Genomic DNA, 18,608 nt, shown 5'->3' with positions numbered 1-18,608 from the left:
GAGGAAAAAAGACAGAATTCCAAACACAAATGTCAAAATTCTGAGATGTAAAGTTGCAATTTTTACTTTTTTGCTGAGAATTCCGAATTTACTGACTTTTTTATTCTAACTCAGAATTCTGAGGAACAAAGTTTGAATTACGAGCTGCAAACTTAGAATTCTGAGGAAAAAAAAGACAAAATTCCAAAAACAAATGTCAAAATCCTTAATGTAAATCTGCAATTTTGTTACAAATTTACATCTCGCAATTCCGACTTTTTTTTTATTCTAACTTTTTATTTGACAGAATTCCAAGAACAAAGGTCAAAATTCTGCAATGTAAATTTGCAATTTTTACTTTTTTCCCAGAGAACTCTGAATTTACATCTCGCAATTCTGACTGTTTTCCTGTATTCTAACTTGGAGTTCTGAGAAAAAAAAGTCAGAATTCCAAGATGCAAACTCAGAATTCTAAGGAAAAAAAGATTGAATTCAGAAAACAAAGGTCAAAATTCTGCAATGTAAATTTGCAATTTTTTTCTTGAGAATTCCGAATTTACATCTTGCAATTCTGACTGTTTTTCTTTATTCTAGCTTGGAATTCTGGGGGGAAAAAGTCAGGAAAAAAGACAGAATTCCCAGAACAGAGATAAAAATTCTGCTATGTAAAATTTTTACTTTTCTCCTGAGAATTCCCAATTTACATTTTACAATTCTGATAATTCTGAGCAAAAAAGTCAGAATTCCAAGATGCAAACTCAGAATTCTGAGGAAAAAAAGACAGAATTCCAAGAACAAAGGTCAAAATTATGCAATGTAAATTTGCAATTTTTACTTTTTTTCCCCAGAGAATTCTGAATTTAAATCTTGCAGTTCTGACTGCTTTCCTTTATTCTAGCTTGGAATTATGGAAAAAAAAAGTCAGAATTCTGAGATGTGAACTCAGAGTTCTGAGGAAAAGAGACAGAATTCCCAGAACAAAGGTCAGAATTCTGCTTTGTAAATTTGCAATTTTTACTTTTTTCCTGAGAATTCTGAACTTACATCTTACAATTCTGACAATTCTGAGCAAAAAAGTCCGAATTCTAAGATACAAACCTAAAAATCAGAGGGGAAAAAAAATAAAAATCAAAATTCTGAGATGTTTGCATCTTGCAATTGTGACCATTCTGAATTTACAGTTACAGTCAGAATTAATTTTTTACTCTTTTTATCCTGTGGTGGAAACAAGCTTTCATATGTATCAGTATGGTAAGAGCTGTGCTAAAAACCAACTGCTCCTGAATCTGAGAAAATACTGGATCATTTTAATAATTCCTAACTGAATTCACATTGAAAATAGGTCTACATACCAATTGCATGTGGCTAAAACTGAACACTGGCCCTCAATTGATCAGGGTCAGTTATCCTGTGTTGGCCTTGAGCTGGAGAGGGCAAGCAAGGCAGTGGAGGATGAGGATGCGACCAGTGTAAGGTTTGTAATTCCTGTTGCCTGTCCTTTCTTTCAGATGGATTGCTGCCAGGCTGAACGCAGGCTGGGATTAATGTTAGATCCCAATCTGCTCCCTCTGCATTTACAAATGGCTTTATATAACTCCTAGTCTATTTGATAAATGCCACATAATCCCACAGGAAGTCATCTGTGTTTGTCTGGAGTAAGAGGCCGTTTAGGCCACACCCAGAAGCAGCACGTACTGGAGGTCTGCTCTGAACACATGTCGTTGCAGGAATGTAGTAACCCTCATGCTGTTGACAGGAAGCCAAATTTTACAACATGCTAAAGCTTTAGACAGAGATACTATGACTGCTTGCGTGCATGTTAAAGAGATGTACTGCTTATCGGAGTATTTTCTGGAATTAATGGCTATAGTTTCTATATGTGGCCTAGTCTCAAGCAGCACGGGGATATTTGTAGCAATAGCCAAAAATACATTGTATGGGTCAAAATGATCGATTTTTCTTTTATGACAAAATTATTGGGATATTAAGTAAAGATCATATTCAATTTAGATATTTTGTAAATTTCCTACTGTAAATATATCAAAACTTAATTTTTGATTAGTAATATGAATTGCTAGGAACTTCATTTGGACATAGATTTTTTCATTGATTTTCAAATAGCTGTATCTCGGCCAAATATTGTCCTATTCTAACAAAGCATACATTAATAATGGAAAGGTTATTCAGCTCATTTATTCATATTCAAATCTCAGTTTCATAAAATTGACCCTTATGACTGATTTTGTGGTCCAGGATCGCATATATAATATGAATTTGCAACTTCTTTCTTATATATGTATACAAATAAAATAATAATAATGTAAAATGTATTATATTTAATTAGTAAAAATAATTGTACATATATTATTTGAAATAATATTACATATTAAATATTATTTTTGAAATACCCTTTAATATAAATAATTTAAATGTTTAAATGTTATAATTATTATTTAACTACTACTAATAATAATAATATTACAACTTTGTAAAAATAATTAAATATAATATTATTATTATATTGTAAGAATTAAATATTATAATTATTTATAATAATAAAACAATAATTATAACATCTTAACAATTAAAATAACATATGTAACATTTGCATACAAATGGGTGTGTGTATATTACTTTATGTATAATTTAAATATATATAAATATATATATATATATATGTATATATATATATATATATATATATATATATATATATATATATATATATGTATGTCTTACCTTTAATATATATAATTTAAATGTTTAGATGTTCTAATTATTATTTTAATATTATTATTAATATACATATATATTCAAAATTGGTTAACAATATAAATTATTATATTAATATTATTATTTAATAATTGATATACATACATTTTGACAGTATAGTTTATTATTAATAATAAAATAATAATGAAATAATTAAATTTAATAATATAATTGAAATGTTTAGATGTTATTACTGTACCATTATTGTTAATAATATATATTCAAAATTAATCAATTAATATTATAGTGTATATACATACATATCAACATATTTTGATTATATATATTATTAATAATCGTTAATAAATACATTTCAACATATTTTGATTATATAAATTATTAATAATAGTTAATCTATCAATAAAATGTTTTCATGTTCTAATTATTATTTTACTTTTTTTAATACTATATATTCAAAATTCCTTAAAAATATTAAATATTATATATTATTATTGATATACATATATAAAAAACCATTGCACGCTCACGTTCAGTGATTTTTTTTTCTCCCCATAGTTCTACAATGGACTGGAGAGATAGCAATATCAAATAATCATTTTCAAATACATATCTCCCATACTATTACATCTGTTATTGCTGATGACGACATCGATGACGCCAGTGATGATGCAGATGTGTATAAAGAGGAATAAGAATATTTGTAACACAAATGACGGATTATTGACAACAAACATGCATTTGTGAATAGACAGTGGTCTCTAGCGGTACATTTCAGAATAACATCTATAACGTTTTTCAATCCTCCAACATACTAGAGTATTATTATATTATATTATTATATTACTAAATCCCAAGTTTCTTGTAATTATTTAGACCTAAATTAAGCCCCAAAAAATCTATTTCTAATATAATATGTGACCCTGGACCACAAAACCAGTCATAAGGTTAAATTTTACAAAACTGAGATGTGTACATCATATGAAAGCTCAATAAATAAGCTTTCTATTGATGTATGGTTTGTTAGGATAGGACATATTTGGCCGAGATACATCTATTTGAAAATCTGGAATCTGAGGGTGCAAAAAAATCAAAATACTGAGAAAATCACCTTTAAAGTTCTCCAAATTAAGTTCTTAACAATGCATATTACTAATCAAAAATTACATTTTGATATATTTATAGTAAGGATTTTACAAAACATCTTCATGGAACATGATCTTTACTTAATGTCCTAATGATTTTTGGCATAAAAGAAAAATCAATGATTTTGACCCATACGATGTATTTTTGGCTATTGCTACAAATATACCCCAGCGACTTAAGACTGGTTTTGTGGTCCAGGGTCACATATATTTATAACACAGCCCATTCATATTTCACTCATCAAACACAAATCAGCTTTTCAAAAGCTTTTATTTCCAAGAGCAATGAAACAAGAAAAGGGAACCAAAAAGGACCACAACAGACAACAGATTTCAAATATTGAAGTCGAATAATCATCTGAAGAATGTTAAATTTAAACATGCTGAATATATTTAATATAAAAGACATCATTTGTTGAAATATACAATAATCGACAACATTCTATGTGGCCAAAAATAGCGTTCTTTCACCAAATTTGGCAAAGTAATACCAGATTTCATGATTGTACATCACAACCAATACATGAAAGGTATTAATATAATTTAAAAACAAAAGATAAAGAAGTAGACATAAAAAAACTTTTGATATCGATGCACAATACTAAAGTGCCTGTAGAAGAATAGGTAAAGAAACTGCGTATTGTATTAATGCCCATATACACTTAACTCTAGTATTTAGATCTTTCCATAAAGTTTGATGTTTAGAAATATACAGTATACATCAAATTACATAGATAGATATATATATTCAGAAATCCATATGAAAATACTGTACAAAAACAAGAATAATTTGTCAAAACATTTAAATTGCAATATGACAATATAACCTTATTGTATTTCATATCATTTGGTCTGTAGTAAAGAGTGACACACATAAAATACACCATACTACATTCATTTCACAACTGACCATCAAAAGGCAACTTTAAAATACGAGGTTGCCTCTTTGTATTAGCAATAAGGGCTTGAAACCTTGTTCAATATGCTTCCTTGATCACAGTTTGAACTCAAAAGCAGATCAAATGACGCTCTGTGCTGAATTTGATGGAATTATTGCAACAGGCAGTTACCTCTACCTAAACTAATAGCTTCCCATGTTTTAAAAAGACTGGGTGTGACTTGTTTAACAGCATAAACATACAGTTTATCTTTCATAAACACTGAAATGAACGTCATTAACCACACCAAACAACTACTGCTTTATAATAAAGTAACAGCCGATTTCGATCACGCTCCATGTGGCTCCGTTTCATTACGCTTTGGAACATAAGCAACTTGATTGTCTGTTTTCTAATACAGATACTTAATATGGAGTTACTCAATGAATTCAAACTCTCACATCTTGCTACATTCTCTTCTGTCTGTGAGAATAATCTTTATTCTGAAGCAGCTATGCACATGTACCCCTCTCAGATTTGACTGCTAAATTACGACAAATCAAGGCGGAAAACGTTTGTGGACAAATGCTACGACACATTAAAAGTAAAAGTAACACGATCGGCAAACAACGGCGGTGTGTTTGCGATAACAAATAGAGAAAGAGAGTGGGTAGATCTCTAAAAGACATCTGAAATCACACAATGAAACGTTTCTGCCTTCTAAGGTGCCAAGAACAGACTGAGGTGAGGGCTGGCTGGAAAACAAGCCCAGCGGACTTTAACCCAAGAGTATTGTCCTTCGAATTTGAAGGGGGATGTTGAGGCGGTCTCACAGTGGGCCGTGTCGAGCTTCATACTTGGTTAAGACGTTTTTACACCGGCCCAGCTCTCTTCGTAGCTCGGCAACTTCCTGTCGGAGAGCGGCGTTTTCTTTCTCCAGGAAACCAGCCCGGATGGCAATCTGATTCTCCTTTAGGCGCCGGGCGTCCCGTGACCTCTTGGCCGCCATGTTGTTCTTTCTGCGCCGTGCCCAGTATTTGTCATCCTGCTCAAAATATGCAGAAAAAAAGGGTGGGGATGAGATGGGAGCGCCTAGTTATATTATGTCAAGATTGCACGGATTATGTTGTGTTTTTGTTGGTTATGTTAACCCTGTAATGCCTAGTGTGTTATATGATGCATTTAAATTAATTAACATGATTAAAATGTAGCTTAAAAACCTATTGCTGAATAACTTCTCTTGTTTGGTTGATAGTACTGTAAAAATGTCAACCTTTGGGTCATGCACTGTACAATTATTTTTATTGAATTATTGGAGGACTTTTTACAAGAAAATACTATTTCAGTCTTTCTACTTAAAATTTCATGTTCAATTTACTGTATTTTGTTCATTTCTGCACCAATTTATTTCCAGTGTGGTATTTTTTAAAAATAAATAAATGTAAGAATACATTTTATAATCTAGAATGTCAAGATGAAAACCTTCTGGACTTTTACTTGATTATCCATACATCTTTTTTTTTTTTTTTTTTTTTGCTGTGAAATATACAGATTTTTTATTTTTAATGTTAATAAATGTTAGAATGTCAAGATGTTTTTTTTTTTAATTTATGTTAAGAATACATTTTATATTCTAGTATGTCAAGATAAAAACTTACTGGACTTTTACTTGATTATCCATACATTTTATTTATTTATATTTATTTATTGCTGTGAAATCTACTGACTTATTTTTATACACGTGAATCTTTGTGATTTTTGTTGTTAATAAATGTTTGAAAACATATGTATTTTATGTGTCAAGATGAAAACTTACTATACTTTTACTTGATTATCCATACATTTTATTTTATTTTATTTTATTTTTTAATTTGTTTATTTTTTATTTATTTATGTAAAATCTACAGGTTTTTTAATAAATGTAAGAATACTTTTTATATTATACTATGTCAAGATGAAAACTTACTGGACTTTTACTTGATTATCCATACTTTTTATTTTTATTATTATTTTACTGTTTTTTTGCTGTTTTTTTTATGTATAAAAAATGTGAATCTTTGTGATTTTTTAATAAATGTAAAAATACATTTTATATTCTAATATGTCAACTTTTATTTGATTATCCATACATCTTTTTTATTTTTATTTATTTATTTTTTATTTATTTTACTGTAGAACCTACTGATTTTTTTCTTTTTCTTTTTTATAAATGCACACATTTTATATTCTAGTATGTCAGGATGAAAACTTACATGACTTTTACTTGATTATCCATACATTTTATTTTAGTTTATTTTAGTTTAGCTTTTATTTATTTATGTGAAATCTACAGTTTTTTTAATAAATGTAAGAATACTTTTTATATTCTATTATGTCAAGATGAAGACTTTTACTTGATTATACATACATTTTATTTGTATTTTTATTTATTTTATTTTATTTAGTTTTTTTGCTGTGAAATCTTCTATTCTTTTTTAATAAATGTAAAAATACATTTTATATTCTAATGTCAACTTTTATTTAATTATCCATACATCTTTTTTCTTTTTATTTTTTTAAATTTATTTTACTGTAGAACCTACTGATTTTTTTCTTTTTCTTTTTTATAAATGCAAATGAATTTTATATTCTAGTATGTCAGGATGAAAACTTACGTGACTTTTACTTGATTATCCATACATTTTATATTATTTTACTTTAGTTTAGTTTAGTTTTTATTTATTTATGTGAAATCTGCATTTTTTTTTAAATAAATGTAAGAATACTTTTTATATTCTATTATGTCAAGATGAAAACTTGGACTTTTACTTCATTTACTTCATCATTCATACATTTTATTTGTATTTTTATTTATTTTATTTTATTTAGTTTTTTTGTTGTGAAATCTTCTATTCTTTTTTAATAAATGTAAAAATACATTTTATATTCTAATATGTCAGTATGAAAACTTATTGAACTTTTATTTGATTATCCATACATCTTTTTTTATTTAATTTAATTTAATTTATTTATTTTACTGTGAAACCTACTGATTTTTTTTTTATAAAAATTTAGGAATACATTTTATATTCTAATATGTCAAAATAAAAACTTACTGGACCTTTACTTGATTATCCATTTCTTAAATACATGTAAAAATACATTTTATATTCTAGTATGTCAATATGAAAATTTACTGGACTTTTAAATTTTTATTCATACATCTTTTTTATTTTATAGTATTTATTTTTTATTTTTTGCCATGAAATCTACTGAAATTTTCATTTTATATACTAGTATGTCAGAATAAAACTTACTGGTTTTACTTGATTATCCATAAATAAATACATTTATTTATTAAATTAAACAATAACTTAAAATAAATGTAAAAATACATTTGATATTCTTCAGGCCAAATCTTATTGAACTCTTACTTGCTTATCTATACATCTTTTTTATGTATTTACTTTTCTTCTTTAGAGAAACCATCTTAAAATGTGATTATCAAATATGATCAATCATAATTGTATTTTAATGGATTACATGAAAAACTATTCTTTGTTCACAATATTGCATATTTTTACTCAGTTTGGGCCTCTGACTAAAACTAAGGCTTTTTTCCTCCTTAATTATAAGCTCTATATTCTGCTATAACATTCTATTTAAACCATAAAACCCTGACATATCAAATATGATGCTTAACCAAAAAAACCATCATTCTTGAATTTTGTGTAAAGGTTCCCTAAACATTGACGTTAAAAAAAATCTATCTTCCAGACGATTATTTCAGGTCTTATGTCAGGTCTTACAGGGTTAACAGTTTCTACAAAACTAATTTAGCTATTTAACAACAGATGATTACGACAAATTATCCCACACTTATTTATGATTGACAGGCCAAGCACGAGAGAAAACTGTCCGTCATTGTGATGACAAGTTTTCTCACGCATTCTCTGCCGTGCAATCAGCTTTGATCAATTTACTATTCTGCAAAGCTGGGTAGGGATCCACTTTTATTTGAACAAATTAAAAACGGCAAATCCTTTAATCCTAAACCCAGCAGAACTGGAGCGATACCAGGAAAAAAGGGGAGATCACGTGGGCCAGGCCACTGAAGGATGAATGAACGGACATAAGCTTCTTTGCAAGAGCCTGTTGCCCAGCTGGTCAATGGTGAAACCAGTGAAATGAGTGACAAAATATACTAGACCCAAGTTACCTTCATATCATTAGGAATGAAGACTTTGCGTGCTTTCTTGATCATAGGCTGAGGTTTCAACTCCTCATCGGAGAACTTGTGCTTGCGTGGGTCGAAAACCTCCTGGCCAGGCACGCTGGATAGAGCGAGGTCTGCCGGATCGGGCTCGTAGCTCACTGGTATCTGAATGGCCTCTGGGTCGACTGGACTTGGCGTGTTTCGGGATGGAGGTAAAACTGTTAGAGGAAAAACAAAAACTATTCACTGCTGATTCCATGGTGCAAGTGTAACTCAGTATTGTAACAGTTGGTGAAATAGCTGTCATGAGCATTTCTTTCCACCAGGTGGTGCACAAGACTTTAATAAACAAAGTGGGAATCAAAAGCTTCTTTTCTTTTGTGCATACACTTCATGTTAATTGGTCAAAAATTCCTTTAAGTTTTACTTGATTATCCATACATCCCTTTTTATGTGAAATCTTTAATATTTAATAAATATAAAAATACATTTTATATTCTAGTATGTCAAGATGAAAAAACTTACTGGATTTGTACTTGATTTTCCATGCATTTTTTTATTTTATTTTTTATGTGAAATCAACTGATTTTTTTTTTTAATAAATGTAAAAATGCATTTTATATTCTAGTATGTCAAAATGAAAAACTTACTGGAGGTTTACTTGATTATCCATGCATTTTTTTTAAATTGTGAAATAATTTTTTTTTAAATAATTGTAATAATATATTTTATATTCTAGTATGTCCATATAGAATCTTACTGGACTCATATTTGATTTTTATTTTATTTTATTTAATTATTATTATTATTATTATTACTATTATTATTATTATCAGAATATAAAATACATTTTATATTCTAGTATGTCAAAATGAAAAACTTACTGGAGGTTTACTTGATTATCCATGCATTTTTTTTAAAGTGAAATCAACTTCTTCTCTTTTTAATATTTGTAATAATATATTTTATATTCTAGTTTTCATCTTGACACATAAAATATGTTTTCAAACATTTATTAACAACAAAAATCACAAAGATTCACGTGTATAAAAATAAGTCAGTAGATTTCACAGCAATAAATAAATATAAATAAATAAATAAAATGTATGGATAATCAAGTAAAAGTCCAGTAAGTTTTTATCTTGACATACTAGAATATATTCTATGTCCAGATAGAAACTTACTGAAGTTTTATTTTATTTATTTTTATTTTATTTTATTATTTTTTTATTACATTATTATGTTTAGAATATAAAATACATTTTATATTTTAGTATGTCCAAATGAAAATCTTACTGGAGGTTTACTTGATTATCCATGCATTTATTTTTTAATTTGAAATCAACTTTTTTATATATATATATATTTGTAATAATATATTTTATATTCTAGTATGTCCATATAGAAACTTACTGGACTTTTATTTTATTTTATTATTATTAAAAATACATTTTATATTCTAGTATGTCAAAATAAAAACTTACTGGAGGTTTACTTGATTATCCATTGTTGTTATGTGAAATCTACAGTTGTTTTTTTTTTTTTTATAAATGTAAGAATACATTTATATTCTAGTATGTCAAGATGAAATCTTACTGGAGGTTAACCTGATTATTATTTATATTATAATTAATTACTTATTAATTTATTTTAATGTGAAATCTACAGATTTTTTTTTTTTTTTTAGAATTTTAATGATCACCATTCACCATTGATATTCCATGTTGAGATGACATTTAATATGATAAATTAACAAAACTAATTTTAGAACTTGCTTTAAATACCTAACCAAACAAGAGGTCAACAGTTTTCCACAAAATCCACAATTCATATAGTTTTCCATAAACTATGATTAGATGTTGCCAAATGCTCAAACTAGGAAAACAGTCGTCGGTTTGCAAATTTTAGTCAGAGGAAAATAACATCATAGTCTAGTCTGACATTTCCATTCACTATTGAATTCCAAAGCTTGAATGGGAAAATTGAGCACTTTTTATGCTTGACTACTTATTTTTTATATATACAGTATATATACATCAGAAAAAAAATACTTATTTTCAATTTTTATAATCTTGCTTGTCATCAGACAAGCACCCAAAAATGAAATTCTAAATATTAATAAATATTTTTATGTTTGTATCATCTGTATTCTTTCTAAGACTGGCTTTTTTAGCAAGAAATAGGAACACATCAACTATACAGAGGAAAAGCTACACCCCAAACTTTGTTTTTCATTTTACCACCCACGCATTGTCATATTTAGACAGTAACAGTAACAGTAACATCTAACCCAGCTTGATGCCTTTCCCAGTGGTTCTTTTTTAATCTATGGAGGGGTATGGGCAATAGCAAGGTCTAGAAGTGACCCTGTGGGACACAGAAGCTATTGTACCTGATCTGCTCGGGCTATGAAGGCAGTTCTGAGGAACCATGCCCGTGTGGATGGAAGTGATGGACCGGCTGCTGAGGTCCATGACTGAGATGGGGCCCTGAGGCATTGAAGCCTGCTGCTGCTGCTGTTGCTGCTGCTGGTGATGGAGGCTTTGGTCGTGTTGTGCGGGACTAGAGGGGATGCCATTTTCAGAGAGAAACTCCTCAAGGTCCATATACTCCAACTGAAAGTTGTCTCCATCATAAGACAGTGTTTTATCCCAAAGCGTTGGCCCTAAGAAAGCTGACTGAGGAGCGTTTCCATCTTCCTCCAGCTTTTTCACCTTCTCTCTCTCCTTCCCATAGCCTGGAAGAATATTAGCAATAGTTACACATCATTTTTTGCCTCCTATCTGAGCTATGCACGTTTAGAAATCCATTTTACATACATTTAACTTCATTTTGCCATTGTACTTACTTTTTAAAAGTTTCAACAAATTTCTTCACTGTTAATATGTAAAATGGACAAAAAGTCAACTACAATTACGTTTTCATTTTATTTATTTATTCTGCAGTCTATTCTGATTTCTAATGCACTGATTCAAAAATGAAACCATTTTAATGCGTTTTTAAAAATTATTTTTCAGAACTACTATATACTTAGTTATACTATGTCTCTTTAAGCGTAGTTTATTTTTTAAAGAGACACTTATGATGCACAGCACACACAAAAAGACTTAAATAAATCTTCAAAACAGCAAAAACAACAGCTATTCACAGCAGGAATCAGTTGACAGTTCATTACAGTAAAACTACCAACAAAATTATTATTCTCCACACGCTGCAATAACAAAGTGAAAGCTTTGTTCACCTTCATCTTGGTGCAAAGGTAGTTTCAGAGGTTTTTCCAGGAGCGCCTTCAAAACGCCGTTAGTTTGCGAAGGAAGGAAAGCTGGATTCATTGTGAGCTGTCTGGACATAATTTGTTATTCCGTGCAAAAATTGTTTTCAAAAACTGAACTGAAATGAAAGGCTGTACAGAACAGCGTTCATTCGTCTACAACGACAAGTGAGGAAAGAACCTGCTCTGCAGCACCGGCATAGACGGCTTGAAGTGCGTGCGTGCGTGTGTGTGTGTAAGAAATGTGATGATCATGACCATGTGTCAAGACTGAGGCATGTGACGTCAAACAGTCGAAGGCGGGGTTGAATGAACACTTTCGCTCCACTTGCTAGCGGTTTAGAGACTGGGTTGCCAGATCCTCCAATCGTAATTATATTTTCCACATTGCTTTGGAGAAAAAGTCTACTAAATGCATTGCAAACGTTTGTAAATAAGGGCAGTCGTGGGTGGTGTTTTTTTTTTTTTTTGTATTTTAGGGCTAAAGTTAATGTGGAACAGGTTTGTGAAGCTAAATATCTAAGTTGAATATTACTGATAAATTGTCAAGATTATTTATACAGCGCTTTTTACAATACAAGTTGTATCAAAGCAACCTTACAGTATTAAAAATAGCACAATAGTGTGTCAATAATGCAAAATAATTGCAATAAAGCAAAATCATTGTCTGACAAGAAGATTACTTATTTGTCGATCAGAGAATCAATTTCCAAGGTAATATTTCAGAAGTCATTTGATGTGTGTGTTTTCTTTCAGCTGTTTAGAATCAAAACTACCCTTACTAAAATTTACCATGGTTTTACTACAGCCTTAAAGTGTAGAAAGCATGTTTTTTTTTTGTTTTTTTGTTTTTTGGCGTATTGATTACCTTTTTACAACAAAAACCATGGTTAAACTGTTTAGTGTAGCACAATCGTGATAAATTTGTGGTTGCCATGTTTTAACTAGGCTAGTAGTAGCCTAAATTAGTAGCCATGGCTTTTTGGTTTTATTTGTAGTAAAATTTTCATAAGGGTAGCGATACCGATTGTCCACGAGTTTGACTATACTTTGATTCACGGTTCACTCAGAACAGGAAAAAGTGGTGGATATTTACCCCACAATCCATTGTAGGAAACAAAACCAGCAAATGTTTTCATAGTTTGTCTGTGATGAAGCTTGTAAAGGACTCTTTACCACAGATAAATATACTGTATATCCATATATCAATAACAGTATCAAAAATATCATTTTTTTTTTCCACAGGGGGCTTCCAAATTGCTCAAGAAAGGCTAGAAATGCTTATAATAAATAATTGTTTAAACATGTTTATTTACTTAAATTTGTAATTATACATATTTGTTTCACACAAGCTGAAGTTCTTAAACTTTGTTTCATGGGTAAATTGCTTATGTTTCAACAGGAATCTGGCAACACGGTGGAGTCTACATGCAAAGCAACTCTGCGAAAGACGAATTTCAGCTTAGTATAATTAAAGATTTGATCAGTTTTACCAGCGTGAAGAAATATAAAGTGTGGAGGCTTGAAACTGTCACTGGAAGAAGTGAAGTTCCCGTCACATGCGCGTACACGCGGTGGAAAAATCAAAAGCTTACAGTCAAATAAAGGGGCGTGGCTTCGCCTGAACAGCTCGTCAAACAACACTGCTTCAGTTCCTCACAGCACGCAGAATGGCAACCTTTAACCGTAAAGTTGTTAAAAACAATTTGTTCTGTCATGGCCAAATAACTCATGTATTAGAAAGCATTATACTCTAATTTTACTCTTAAAAATGCAAACGAGGACATCTGGGTAACAATTTTAGCGTCTCAAACTCTGATATAGCCTAGAATTCGAATACTCCACTGCTTCAAAGGAAAGTAAGTCGTTTAGAAATCTAACAATGATCTAATTTGGTGTCAAAAAGAGTGCTGTTATGACCTACTCCACTATTTTGTGCTTGAATTTATTGTGTCATCAGATGTACTTGTTCAATTATAAGATATGCCTCACTATTGACGCTACAACTCATTTAATTTAGGTAAAAATGGATTTGGAGAGGATGATTGTATATCAAGTCATTTTGGAAAGGTAGGCAGTGAGTCAGTCAGCATTTGGAGGCCAAAAATGCAAGGGAGGTAGGCTAAAAGTGTTTCAAATGATTTTTAAAAAACAGTTTTCCATATAGTTGGCTATTATTAAACCTATAACATAATTTCTAGGTATAATATTTGACCATTCTTTTTATATAGGTGGTAACAACTGAACCCGCAGGGTGTGACCTACTGTTTCCAAGGATGCTCTCATAAACAAAGCATAAACGCCCTGTTAGCATATTTGAAATATGAAAAATGAAAAGCTCCTAATAGTGATTTAATTGTGTGGTATGTGCTCGGCTGTACCCGTAATCGTTCTTTAATATACTTTTTTTTGTGGAGCCGCCTTTCTGTCATTCCCTTCAAAGTGCAGTGAATACAATTGACGTATAGTATGTTTTCTTCTCAAAGTACCTTCATGTGAATGTGACACACTTTACAGTGCAAACCTCTTCCATATACATTGTTAAACGGTCAGAAAAGACTAATGTGACAGTAAATGTGAGTGATTTCCGAAACACACCAATCTGAGTGTGAAAAGGCAAATGGATTTTTCTATCAGAGTCCTATAGAACTTGTCTTTCTTCTTTGAGTTACCTTGGCAACCGGTTGCTAAAGCAATCAGATGTGACGTTGCTTTTGCAGAAAAGTAGGCCATGGCTGGCCACTCCTCCTCTAATTTGGAACAACTAAACCACATGTTGAAACATGTGTCTGACAAACTGGAAACAGACTGCAACTAGTTAGGAGGCAAGCAGACCTAAACAGAAACTGTAAATACTCTCTAGAATGATTAATTCATTTTAATTACAGCCATCTTCTGATTTTTTTATGCAGGACATGTTGTACCCAAACTTTTTAATGATGTCTGGGCTATTCATTCCTGAATGATGCACTTACGCATCTTAGCACTTTTGTACTGACGTAATTAGATTGCTAAGTCTTTAGAGCAATGATAAGATTTTCACTTGTGAATGAATGTCTCAGTCTGCTAGATCATACCTAAGTGTGTTACTGTCCGATTCAGTAGATTTAAAAAGCAGTTTCCTTTTTGTATTTATAGTTCTTTTTTCTCAAAATTGTGAGATATAAACATTTTTAAGGGAAAAAAGAGAACTGTGAAATATATTTCTAAAAGTTAAAATAAATTCTAAAGTTATGTCTTGCAATTAAGACTTTTCAAAATTCTGAATTTACATCTCAAAATTTAGACCTTCTTTTTCCAAAATTCTGAATATATATCTCACAATTCTGACTTTTTTCAAAATTCTGAATTTACATCCCGCAAATCTGACTCTTTTTCAAAATTATGAATTTACATCTTGCAATTCTGACAATATTCTGAATTTACATCTCACAATTTAGACTTTCATTTTCCAAAATTCTTAAAATTACATCTCGCAATTCTGACTTTTTTAAATTCTAAATTTACATCTTGCAATTCTGACTTCAAAATTCTGAGTCTACATCTTGCAATTCTGACTTTTTAAAAAAAATCAGAATTTACATCTCGCAATTCTGATTTTTTAAAATTTTGAATTTACATCTCGCAATTCAGACTTTTTTCAAAATTCTAAATTTACGTCTTTCAATTAAGACTTCAATATTCTGAATTTACATCTCACAATTTTTTCAAAAATTGTGAATTGACTTTTTTCAAATTTCAGAATTTACCTTTCACAGTTCTGACTTTTAAATTCTGAATTTACATCTCACAGTTCTGACTTTCAAAATTCTGAATTTACATCTCGTAATTCTGACTTTTTTCAAAATTCTGAATTTACATCTTGCAATTCTGACTTCAAAATTCTGATATTACATCTTACAGATCTGACTTTTTTAAAAATTCAGAATTTACATCTCACGATTCTGGCTTTTTAAATTCTGAATTTACATCTCACAATTCTGACTTTTTACAAAATTCTGAATTTACATCTCACAGTTCTGACATTTTAAAATTCAGAATTTAGATCCAGCAATTTTGACTTTTTTCAAAATTCTGAATTTACATCTCGCAATTCTGACATCAAAATTCTGAATTTACATCTCACAGTTCTGACTTTTTTAAATCCAAAATTTACATCTTGCAATTCTGCCTTTTTTTTTTTTAATTCTGAATTTACATCTCACAATTCTGACTTTTTACAAAATTCTAAATTTACCTCTCACAATTCTGACTTTCAAAATTCTGAATTTACATCTCGCAATTCTGACTTTCAAAATTCTGAATTTACATCTCACAGTTCTGGCTTTTTAAAATTCTGAATTTACATCTCACAATTCTGACTTTCAAAATTCTGAATTTACATCTCGCAATTCTGACTTTCAAAATTCTGAATTTACATCTCACAGTTCTGACTTTTTAAAATTCTGAATTTACATCTCACAATTCTGACTTTTTACAAAATTATGAATTTACATCTCACAGTTCTGACTTTCAAAATTCTGAATTTACATCTTGCAATTCTGACTTCAAAATTCTGAATTTAGATCCAGCAAGTTTGACTTTTTTCAAAATTCTGAATTTACATCTAGAAATTCTGACTTCTTTTTCTGAATTCTGAATCTCGCAAATCAGTTTTCTCCCCCACTTCTGACTTTTCTTGAAATCTGTATATTACAATTTCGACTTTGCAAGTCCAAATTTTAAGATAAAATGTTGGAATTACCTTTCTCACTCTTTTATTCCATGGTGGAAACAAGCTTTCATTGCCAATTTATTGGCTATTTATAATTTATTTTACATTTCTGTGTAATAATGGTGCAATTATATATAATAGATGCAGCAAGCCCTTTGAAAGTATTAATTTTGCCCAATATGTTTTTCTCTGTGGTTTTCATTCAATAAAATTGAACTTGAACTGAACAGCATAATAATTAGTTCCGTGTTCAGCATTTAGGCAAGTGTAATCGTTAATAATTAATAGTTCATTAAAAATGCTTTTTTCTTGAAGGAACTATTTTTGTATTAGATGCAAGGCTCGCAAACATAAACATTTAACTGATTTGACATTCCCTGGACTCATTTATACTATAGGTCTATATATATATAACAGTACCTGCTATGGATGTAGGAAAAAAAAATCAATATTTCTTGCCTAGGGTGTGAAGTGCGTGTGAAGTGCACACTCAGCCTGAAATAGAAAGGCCCAGCTAATATTCTTTCAAAAAGCAAGTGGATGGATTTTTATCAGTTAATCTTTAATAGAACCACAAAATTATTCACACATTACAGGAAAAACATATATTTTAATGATCTACGTAAAGAGATCTCTGAGGCTAACTTTACACTGTTAGGCAGAGTGAATTCACAACATAGCAAATATGCCATGTTGTCTCATTTTCCAAGAAATTATACACATAAGGCTTAGGGTATGTTAAACTCACATTTCTACTGGAAGCGCAGAACTAATTGCACATGCAAGAGAAGACACTTTCACAGTTATGCATAATGGCTAGAACGTCCACTAAGGATAACAGCAGAATTAAAAACGCATCTTTATATGGAGAACAATTACATTATAGCGAACCGAAGAAGTGTCTCACTCTCATGGTTCGAGGAAGTCTGAAAAAGTAAACAAATTCCTGTTTCAACAAATCTGAACAAAAGTTTCAAAAAACGGATAAAAATGGCAGCAAACACAAGCCAAATTGAATGAACATCACAGAAGCAGTCCATCCTGATTAACTCTTCTAAAGTTCCTGCTTCACCAAAGAGGCCACGTCCTTTGACTTCAAACAAGTGCAAATATGTTTGACTTTTTATGAAAGTCGGAAAACAGAATGAGCCTGTCCATTGTTTTTCCTCAAAGTACAAAATAACAAGAGATGAGGGGAAATTCCTAAAATGTCAGAAAAACAGTGGACAGACACAAACTGGAAAAAACTTAAATGTGAGATCTTAACCCATCAAACAGCTTGAGTATTTGGGATATATTTGCTGCATATTTCAATATCAATTGTACACTCTCAGAATAAAGGGTACAAAGTTGTCACTAGGGCAGTACCCCGAGGTACATGTTTAACCTTATTTTCCCTTACTTTTTACCATTTTGGCCTCTAATATTGTGACCCTGGACCACAAAACCAGTCTTAAGTAGCACGGGTATATTTGTAGCAATAGTCAAAAATTCATTGTATGGGTCAAAATGATCCATTTTCCTTTTAGGCAAAAAATCATTAGGATATTAAGTAAAGATCATGTTCCATGAAGATATTTTGTAAATTTCCTACTGTAAATATATCAAAACTTAATTTTTGATTTCATTTGGGCAACTTTAAAGGTGATTTTCTCATATTTGGATTTTTTTGCACCCTCAGATTCCTAATTTCTAA

The 18,608-nt window shown here is 30.3% G+C and overlaps 1 protein-coding gene across 2 annotated transcripts; it reads right to left on the bottom strand.

Moving 5' to 3' along the window:
- Positions 1-4,106: 4,106 nt before the first annotated feature.
- LOC141297835 (hepatic leukemia factor-like) lies at positions 4,107-12,415 on the bottom strand. 2 transcript variants are annotated; one of them, XM_073828297.1, is made up of 4 exons: positions 12,169-12,415; positions 11,320-11,664; positions 8,931-9,145; positions 4,107-5,780 (listed from the first exon to the last, which is right to left on the bottom strand). In XM_073828297.1, exons 1-4 carry the CDS (start codon positions 12,275-12,277, stop codon positions 5,562-5,564), a joined length of 888 nt encoding a protein of 295 aa, XP_073684398.1. In that variant the 5' UTR covers positions 12,278-12,415; the 3' UTR covers positions 4,107-5,561. The 2 variants fall into 2 exon arrangements, with proteins under 2 accessions (XP_073684398.1, XP_073684399.1); XM_073828298.1 differs by having other exon boundaries at positions 4,107-5,777.
- Between the last annotated feature and the right edge of the window lie 6,193 nt (positions 12,416-18,608).

The sequence above is a fragment of the Garra rufa genome, chromosome 22 (genome assembly GCF_049309525.1).
Source record: "Garra rufa chromosome 22, GarRuf1.0, whole genome shotgun sequence".
Taxonomy (NCBI): Eukaryota; Metazoa; Chordata; class Actinopteri; order Cypriniformes; family Cyprinidae; genus Garra; species Garra rufa.
The sequence above is the reverse complement of the archived record's forward strand: the minus strand, read 5'-3'. Positions and strand labels throughout refer to the sequence as shown.

Bases quoted from the DNA above. Each gene is read 5' to 3' on its own strand.
- LOC141297835 (XM_073828297.1), bottom strand. From the start codon at position 12,277: ATGTCCAGACAGCTCACAATGAATCCAGCTTTCCTTCCTTCGCAAACT. The intron at 9,146-11,319 runs GTACAATAGCTT...TTCCTCTAACAG, and splicing joins TCATAGCCCGAGCAGATCAG to TTTTACCTCCATCCCGAAAC. The intron at 5,781-8,930 runs GTAACTTGGGTC...GCATATTTTGAG, and splicing joins TCATTCCTAATGATATGAAG to CAGGATGACAAATACTGGGC.